This window comes from Cyanistes caeruleus, chromosome Z (assembly GCF_971803275.1).
Source record: "Cyanistes caeruleus chromosome Z, bCyaCae1.hap1.1, whole genome shotgun sequence".
Lineage (NCBI taxonomy): Eukaryota > Metazoa > Chordata > Aves > Passeriformes > Paridae > Cyanistes > Cyanistes caeruleus.
The window spans coordinates 47,623,034-47,632,362 of record NC_141732.1 but is presented as its reverse complement, the minus strand read 5'-3'; the positions used below and the strand labels follow the sequence as shown (position 1 = coordinate 47,632,362).

The 9,329-nt window shown below is 39.4% G+C and overlaps 1 protein-coding gene across 4 annotated transcripts in view; it reads right to left on the bottom strand.

Annotated features, from left to right (window-relative positions):
- Positions 1–1,271: 1,271 nt before the first annotated feature.
- SLC24A2 (solute carrier family 24 member 2) overlaps positions 1,272–9,329 on the bottom strand; it is a 107,374-nt gene continuing 99,316 nt past the window's right edge. For all 4 annotated transcript variants that reach the window (XM_086867573.1, XM_086867572.1, XM_086867575.1 and 1 more), the window contains 3 exons: positions 5,507–5,596; positions 4,923–5,089; positions 1,272–2,914 (listed from right to left, as the gene is read on the bottom strand). In XM_086867573.1, the coding sequence (XP_086723699.1) occupies positions 2,665–2,914; positions 4,923–5,089; positions 5,507–5,596 (507 nt within the window). In that variant the 3' untranslated portion in view covers positions 1,272–2,664. The remainder of the gene's footprint in view (positions 2,915–4,922; positions 5,090–5,506; positions 5,597–9,329) is intronic.

Here is a 9,329-nt window from a genome sequence, read left to right as displayed (position 1 = left end):
AGTGGGGCAGCAGCCTCTGCTCTCCTGCTGATGCCCTGAGTGCACTAGAGTGCTCTTAGAGCTCTGAAGGTCAGGTAGGAGTTTCCCTTCCTTTTCCAGTGTGGGAGTTGTTAACGCCATGATGGCATGAAGTGAAACAAAATTTAAAAAAAAAAACCAAAAAAACCAAAAAAGTAGTGTGCTAAACAGAGATCGGACTCTGGTCTGGTTTCTTGACTTGAAATGTCAGATCAGAGAACCTGGGCATCGCAGTATTTTGTAAGCGGCAGCATACACAGCCCTTCCTTTAGCTCACTCCTGTGTCCGATTCTGCTTACTTGGGAAAGGATTGCCTGTTTTGAGCACTGTCATCAGAAACGAAAGCATTTGGTGACTCCTCTGGAATAGACTGTACTGTGGAGTCGGCTGTGTATTTTGGGACACACATTTCAGCTGAGGTCAGAATTTGGGTTACGAATTTGCTTTAGGTTGCTGCTCTGTCAGCAGAGGGCACCACAGCTATGTCTATACACCCACCTTTCCATCGCGTACACCCCGGGGAACGAATGTTAAAGAGACGGGCAGCACTATCGTTAAGACAGGTAAGGATTCTGCACCAGTGAAGGATCTTGAATAGAGGGACAAGTTTTTGCTCTCAATGTGAGAAGCTCACTCTAAAAAGCACAAAGAAGTAAGAGATGTTGCTTGTTGTATGGTTAAGATCAAATACTGATTCTGCATGTAGCTAGGACTTAGGACAACATATGAGTAGCAGACATTGCAACTCCTAGTATCCTTCATTTATTTCATTAACATCTCACTTTTTTCGTCATGATATCACATAATATTGATATTCCTAATATGATTTTTTGTACTGCTTACTCTACCATTGTTTTCTGTCAAGTCCTTACTTCCTAATCATACACTGTTACATACAAAGACATATAACAGGAAAAACAGTAAAGGAGAAGGGGATGAGTGAGAAACAAACAGTGCAGAGCAGGGAAAAACAGACAAGAAAAAATGTGCTGAGCCTTCTGTTACACAGATGTGAGCGTGGCATTGCCACTGTGAGCACAATACACATATAAAACAATGCTGAAACAGGTCACAGGAATGCACTGAAACTTCATGAACTCTTAATTGCACAAAAGACTTGGACAAACAAATGATGATTATCTGAAATAATTTCTTAACATTCATTCCAGTCCTCTCATTTTTAAAAAAGCAGCCAAACTACAGACTATCATCTACTGCTACAGAAAGATGAATGTTAGTTGCTTTCTCCTTTCTTGTTTTTTTGTTTTTTTTCTTTTTTTCCTCTAGGTTTGGACCTTCTCCTTCTCTCAGTATCTCAGAAAAAGGATGTTGCATTTTCACTCCTTGAGTTTCTTTAGACATGTACACTTCCAGCAATACTGAAAAATTTTCATGTAAGTTTCCTGCAGCTCCACTGTATTTAAATTGTGTTTCTCCTACCTAGTTTCAAGATTTATAACAGCAAATGTGAACTGCCCCAGCTTTATACAACAGCTGGAGATCTCTTCCAGCAATAACTATATGTAGCTGTGAAGGTCCTTACACTCCAAGGAATAGTGAAAGCCTATAAAGTATATATTCACTTAGCAATTAGGCTGCCACTTTATAACTACTTCTATTTTCTGTATGAAATACTATGCATAAGCAAATCAGCCTTTTTATTCTGGCATGAAAAGGCAAACTCATAACAGCATCTGAAAGCCATTGGTACTGTTGATATTGCTGCATTAGAAAAAATGGTGTGTTCGCATAGCTGTATGATGTCACTGCATGCTGCGTTGCTATTACAGAAGAAAGATTATCCCCATTCTGGTCTTTGCATGAGAATGCAATGAAAATCTGCACCAGTTACAAAATGGTCAGGCATCATGGCTTCAGTGCCAGAGACAGAGTTTCTGGAACCTGAAGAGTTTTGCAAGATGTCAAAAACCCACCATTAACATCCTGCTGATTGCCTTTTCAGACCTGTGATGCAGATGATCGAAACACTGATTAATCCCCTGGCTTTGCTGAAATCACATCATATAAATCCAGTTACATGAAGAGGCATACAAGCCCTTCCCTGCTCGTGACTCATTGCTTGGTGTATGCTTTCCACTCAGGCGTTTCAGCAGGTTATCAGAAAAATCCTGTACCAGGGTGTGTGGGGGGGTGGTGCCCCCACAAAGTTAACATTAGCATTCCCCTTAGAAGAGGAGAGCTTTAGGAGCCGAGCACACTGTGTGTCTGTGTATACTACTACAGAGAACGAGAAGTCAGCGGGCATGTACCGTAGGCAGAGGAGGAGCAGTAACTTTCACCGTCGCCGTGCGTACGTAGCGTGTCCAGCGCTGAGCAGCGAGGATGTTCTGCAGCAGAGAAGCCCCCGGTGCACCTGGACCCAGCCCTTCAGGTGTAACTGCACTGTCCAGCAGCAGCCACTCTTCACCTCTGAGGTTCACCCTTTGTATCCTTCTCTTTCTCTTTCTTTCACTCTTTTAAAATTGAGGAAGAGGAAATTTACAGATCCATGGGTTCTTCCCACTGAAGTTTTCCACCGTGGGGATTTTTTTTTTCTCTTTTGTTTTGACATATGTATCATTTCTTTAATAAATATATATGTTTTGTTTTGTTTTTTTTCTTTTTGTTGAGAAACATCACTTTCCACTAGATGGAGACAGGGCACTGGATCACTTTGTCCTCCAGAAGGACACTGACAATCAGGAATACAAAATATAGCCCAAACATGAGGAAACCCAGGATTTTATTCATCCTCCACTTGCAGGAAGCAATGGAGAGGATGACAAAGAGCAGCATGATGAAGAGGAGGACAATTGCACAGAACAGACCATTGCTGCTGACTGTCACCGGGGCAAAGCCATTAACCACAGCATACAGGAGCCATGGAAGAGGAAGGCTGTCAAGAAACAGAAAAATTAAATTAAAACATTGCAGAAGTCCAGAAGGGAGCACTAGGAAGTTTCTGGCAACAGTTCAAAACACAGCCAAAGGCTTCCTGCATAAAGTGAGGCAGGAAGAGTTTCAACTCTTCTAATAATTGCATAAATACAGATTGTAAGCTTTCTCATGGTTTTTGGGGAGAACACATGGGCTCCCTTCCACCGGTTATAGTGGTGAGTTATATTTCCCTTGGTTGGCAAATCACCTGGCATCCTGTCTGTGAAGAGGAAAACCCCTTTCATTTGTTACTAGATTTCACACCATCTGCAGAAGAAGCTATTTGCACTCTTTCCAAGAGCCTGCCTGACAGGAGGGTGGGTTGCATAGAAACATGTCCTTGCCATGAAGAACCAGCACTCTGCAAGGCACTGCCTGCAAAATTTCACCCTTAAATATCTTTGTCCACATTTACTGTATAAACCTCTGTTAAACTGTGAACTTCATTTGAACTTCAGCTTAACTTCTATTTCTGTGTTTGCTGTCATTGCATTTCTCATCTCTCACGCCAGAGAAGGAGACAATATCCCTCTGCAGGATGTCAAGCTGAAATAAATATTTAAGACACTGATTGGAGCTTAGCAGGCTTAGAAAGCATGAAGTAAGTTGTCAGAAGCTCACAACATTAAAACTTTGAATAAGCAGCTTAAGAGAGAATAATTTATTACAGCTGCAGTACTAACTACACCACTCCACTGTGCCATTTCTGTTGTAAATGTAGCAGACTGGTACAGGACAAAGCCATTTCCATCAGCAGGAAGATTAAACATTTTTTAAAAAGTAAGCAAAAGAGAAATAATTTTGAGATGCATCCTCTGCACTCCAAGTTGGAGGACATGATTTTCATGTATTTTATAGGTTTGCTGCCTATCAGTACTTCAAAGACTTAATGCTTCTGGATTAATAGAAAAGTGGCCAAGTTTTCCCTTGTCTAAAGTACTGCCATTAGTTAACAGATAAAGTAAAAAATATATTTATTATACATTCTAACTTTAGGATCCTTTTCTGTACCTCTGTGCAGTTGCTGGTGTATTTTCAACTGTGAAAACCAGGATCTCTTCTACAACCAGGCTGTCTGGCACTGTAACTATGACTAGACCTGTCTTCTTCTGTGTGATAGCAAGAGACAACCAAAGATGGAGAAATCGAAATACGCACATGACTCTCAGTACCTCCATCCTGTGTTGAAGATGGGACTATGGCAACAAAGACAGAATTTATCTGTGTATTTTCTGCACATTTTTGAAACACTGAGGCATAGATTATACCATTCCTGAACCTGATTTACTGTGGTCTCAAAAAATCAAAAAATAATTTGAATTGTAACATTATGCCACAAATCATTACCCTAGAGCTGCCATGAAGCAGTGAGGTGAAAATAGAAAACTTCTGCACCATGTCATGCAGCTTCACATTGTCAGAGCTATAAAAAGGGTCCTTTTTGTTAACAGAGAATTGGTTTGTAATTTGGAACTTGTCAGGTATAGAAAAAAAAATTAATCGCATGTCAACAGCAGCCTAAACAAGTTACACAAGACAAAGACTTTCTGTTGTTATTACAGCAAACATTATTACTGCAGAGGCAATGAATTGTTCCTGATCACCATTTATAAAGAAAGTTCTAATATAAGCACAATGAGTGGTAGCAGAAAGCAAACAGCAACCGCACAAAAGTATAAAAAGCTTTGAAATTCCTTTTCGGAACAATGCCCTTGCACAATTTTAATGTGCATTTCACTTGCCTAAGCCTCTCTGTAAAATATCAAAGCAAGGATTAGGCAACAAATTTATAACATTTCTTCATGCAGATATCTATAAACTTTGGAGCATTTGACACAGTAATATTTGTTGCATTTTTGCATCACTTTCCTTTTTAAAGATTCCTGCTCGTGGGCAATACCACAGCAATGTGCTAAGAACAAAAGACTTGTTTAAAATAGACACAATTTTCTTGGTGTAGAACTTACCCCACTGTGATGTCAAATATGTTGCTTCCAACAGAACTGGATACAGCCATGTCCCCCAGACCTTTGCGTGCTACAATAACACTGGTAATAAGGTCAGGAATGGATGTGCCAGCAGCTAGAATAGTCAGCCCCATGATTTCTTCAGTGATACCAATGGTCTCTCCAACCTAGAAGCGTTTAAACAAAACCAGAAAAACATGTCCTGCAGTGAAGAAGTATTTTCAGCTGTCCTGGACTTTCCCACTAGCTTGGAGAATACTAGACAAGATCAGAGAAATACTATTTTTCACGGATTTCCCCATGTATCAGGAGAAAGATAACACTTTCAAATAGAAGCATAAGGTATTGACAGGCAGTTGCTGATGGTTTTGATGTTACAAGAAGATCAAGTCCTGTGGTCAGACCAACCACAGCTCTCTGAACTACTTCCAATTTAGTGAGTACTGATTTGCTTCATCCATGGTTACAGCTCCCAAAATAAAGCAGCACCCAGCACGAGATAGATGGACTCTGATTAGAAATGATCTTTTACTGTGCAAAACATAATGCAGGGCTTTTATTTTGTACCAGTATCACCTCCTTACCTGATGTGCCCACCAGACCATCAAGTAAGAAAAGAAGGCAATCCAGCTGATAGAGCCAAAAAACGTGATAGGAAAAAATTTTCTTGATGTCTGAAACAGAAGCAAGGAGAAACAAGTGAAAACCTATATTGAAGGGTGACATGCCATATTCTTAATTGTTTCTCAATATGAGAGTGGCTTCTTATTTTTTCTGATGGCCTGTTCTAAGCAACTGTTCTGATAATCATCAGATGATCAAAATACTTGTAAGAAAAGTAAGAAACAGATGCCCTGACACTGGTACTATACTTAACCTATGCCTCACTCTTCCAATTGCTTCAGTCATAAAACAGGATCTCCTAAGATCTTGTATGATGAATGGCAAGGTCTGTGTTGTGATTTTTATCATAATTTGTTACGATGCAGTTTGCATATGTGTTTATCTCAATAGTGGTTTGACTTCTAAATTTATTAATATTTTCATGCTTCCTCAGAATGAATGTTTTCAAATTGCTTCAACAGCTGCCCATATCTTTCTTTCCTACATTAGTAATTTTTTGCAACAAATTTCACAGTCAGTATAACAAAGACTGCCATATGGCAGAGCTAAAAACATGCACACGTAAAATTTATTTCGTCATTTACTCTGCTTGTGAAAATGACTCACTTTCTCAATAGAAGGTATGTTAAGCACATACTTTCCATGCTTCATTTTGCAGAGGAATTTAATGTTATAATGTTATAAAAATATGCAAAACATACCATCAGGCCCTTCAATGAATTAAATACTCTGTGTAGCACCAAAGCGACTTAATTTTTCATTTTCACTGTCTCCTTTACTAGTGTCATATTTTGAACAGAGTGTTCTTGCAGCCAATGAGTGGGTTATATTCAGATTAATGATTTTTTTTTTTTGTTTATGTTCTTTCCAACGTTCTGCATTTTCCATATTTCCTACTGACTAACTGAATCTATGTAACAAAAAGAGGTCAAGTTAACTACTAAAGGAAGGAAACAAAACTGCAGTACTGCACCAGGCAAACACTCTAAATCAAATCAGTACTTAAAATTAAATTTGTCCTGTGAATGAATTCTACCAATCTTCATGTTCATTGCCCCTCTGAATGCAGATGTTGCCCCAGATGATTTCTGACATGTGACTAGCAGAGTCCTACAAATCTGCATGAATAACCAGTAGGGCTGCCTGTGGAAGTGAGTTATACCAGTCTGAATGCCTCTTTCAGCTGCAGCTAAGTCCTGCAGTACTTCTTCCCATTCGGTCCTCACTAAATCCACTTCCACTCCAGAATTTTTGTGCCCACTTTCATTTCAGGTCATGCCCCAGCTGCACCAGGAGGCTCATAAGACTGTGGATCATTCCTAGATGTTGTGGGAGTAGATGGGATTGCAGGACTTTATCTCAATGTGACTTTTGGAGAGAAAATACCACTTGTTCTGATTCAGTTTCTTCAAGGCATAATAAACACTTTGCTTTTAGGGAGTTTACTAGCTGCACAGCCAGCTTTTCTTATATAACAAATCCAACAGGCATTTGTATGAAACAGCTCACCTTTAGGAACTGATCAGCATGGAACAGTGTGGCTGTAGACCAAGAGATGATGTATTGGGCTGGCCATTAGAGCTGGTCAAACAGGAATGTCACTCTGTTTTGCCAGCTGAACCTGAAAACAATGCAGCTTGTCTGTAGCTCAATGAGACTGTGTAGACTTTCTGCTGATGTAACTGGAATGAGCTCGGGCCATTAACTTATGTAAAAAGGGTGAAGTCAGCAATGGCAATTGTGCACAATCATCTACAGCATGGGACAAATACAAGGTTCATATCTGCTCCAGCAGCAGGTGCAGCTGCTGGCTGTGCTACACAGCACTTTCTCACTCCCTGTGTGTACTTTGCATAATGCTAAATGTCCTCCTGAAAACTGAGCATGTTCACTAGCACGACCTATACAATTTCACAACTGGATATACACAGGAACACACATTAAAAATGATACAGATTTAACAACACTATTAGAGGGATGAAAACCTATTCTGTGAGGAAAAGCTAAGAGAATTTGGATTGTACAGCCTGGAGAATAGAAGGCTTTGGGTTGACCTAATTTCAGCCTTCCAGTACCTGAAGGGAGCCTCTAAAAAATATGGAGAGAGACTCTTTACAAGAGCATGTAGTGACAAGGACAAGAAGACTGAAAGAAAGTAGGGTTAGACTGGACATTAGGAAGAAGTCTTTAGTATGAGGATAGTGAGGCACTGGCACAGGCTGTCCAGAGAGGTTGTGAATGCCCCATCCCTGGCAGTGTCCAAGGCCAGGCTGGACCGGGCTCTGAGCAGCCTGGCCTAGTGAAAGGTGTCCCTGCCCATGCCATGGGGCTTGGAACTAGATGATCTCTAAGGTTCTCATCCAACCCAAACCATTTTATGAATCTGTGATTCTAAATTCCTTCATAATATAATAACTCCACCTCTGCTGAAGTAAAAGAAGTGGTCCAATAGGGGTTTTAAACAGATTACCCTTAAATTACCACCATGGCACCTGGAAACATCCTTTTCATATAAATTCCACTGCTGTCACAAGCACTGTTTTTAGAGCTACTGAGAGTACTTTGGTTAATCTATTTCTTAATTGCCTCTCAACTCATTACAGAGTTATTTTTTCAAAACAGAGTTCTAAATTTCTGTCAAACCAGAAAATATGACAATGAGCTTATGATATTTAAAACCTACTCAGATGGACTTTAAAGTTTAAAATCAAAATCTTACATGCAATGGAGGGTAGAAGACCTTAATGTGAAAAGGAACAAAATTTGAAAGAAATATATCTATGTTACAACTATCTGACACCAGTGGGAGCAGAATTAAGTCTGGTAGAAATAAATGAGTGAAAATAACCGTTTCCTCTTTTAAAACTAACCAGCAGCTAGCAGGTTTTTCCCCACCATTCTTAGTAGTCAACTTTTCCAACTTTCAACATTTTTCATCTTCCTTGTAAAAGCTGTGATCTTTTGGCAAGACATATGGTTCATGAGAAAATGAAGTAATAAACTTGTTTGAACTGGTCACAAAACTTGCAAAGAACACCTTGCAGCAATGCAATTTGAATGATCACCACACAATACTCAAGATTTAAGCATACACTGGCTTAAGCAAAACTAATAGAACCAGAGCCATACTGGTCAGTAATATCTCCCTGATGGTGTGATTATATACACCAAATGGTTCTGGCAAAACAAGGAGACACTGCCTATCTGAGTCAGACACCCACAGAATTTGGATGGCTAAGAATTACGAGTCAGTAACTTTGCAGCATGTGTACTCTTCGCCTGTCTTAGCTAATCCTCTCCCACTAAAATTAACTGATAAGCAGCAGTCCAAGATACTTTAATAAGCTTAACACTTAAATTACCTATTTTAAAATGGGGAACATTTAAATTCAGAAAGGGCAAAATTTAAAGCTTGTACATTTTACAAGCGATGAAATCAAAAATGGACTCCATAGATGCTGCTATATAATTTGCATATAGATGAAAATTTTAAAAAGCCATAACAAGAATGCTGATAATTTTTTTGTATGCTAGATTTTATTCCAGGGTGTAACAATAATAATCATGCTAGTTTTATAACTAGTTTCAGCATTCTTTTGAGATTTATGTAATTTCTACTCCCTAGCTCTTTGGAATACAGAGAGCTGCCAATTCTAAGCATTTTCCTAGAAGACTTAGTCAGAGACAGCAGACAGCAATACTTCTCTCCATCTTTTTCAGTAGTTGTTGTGGTGGTTGCCTTGTAAAGACAGAGTGCAGAGTTTATTAGCAATTGGCTCTTTT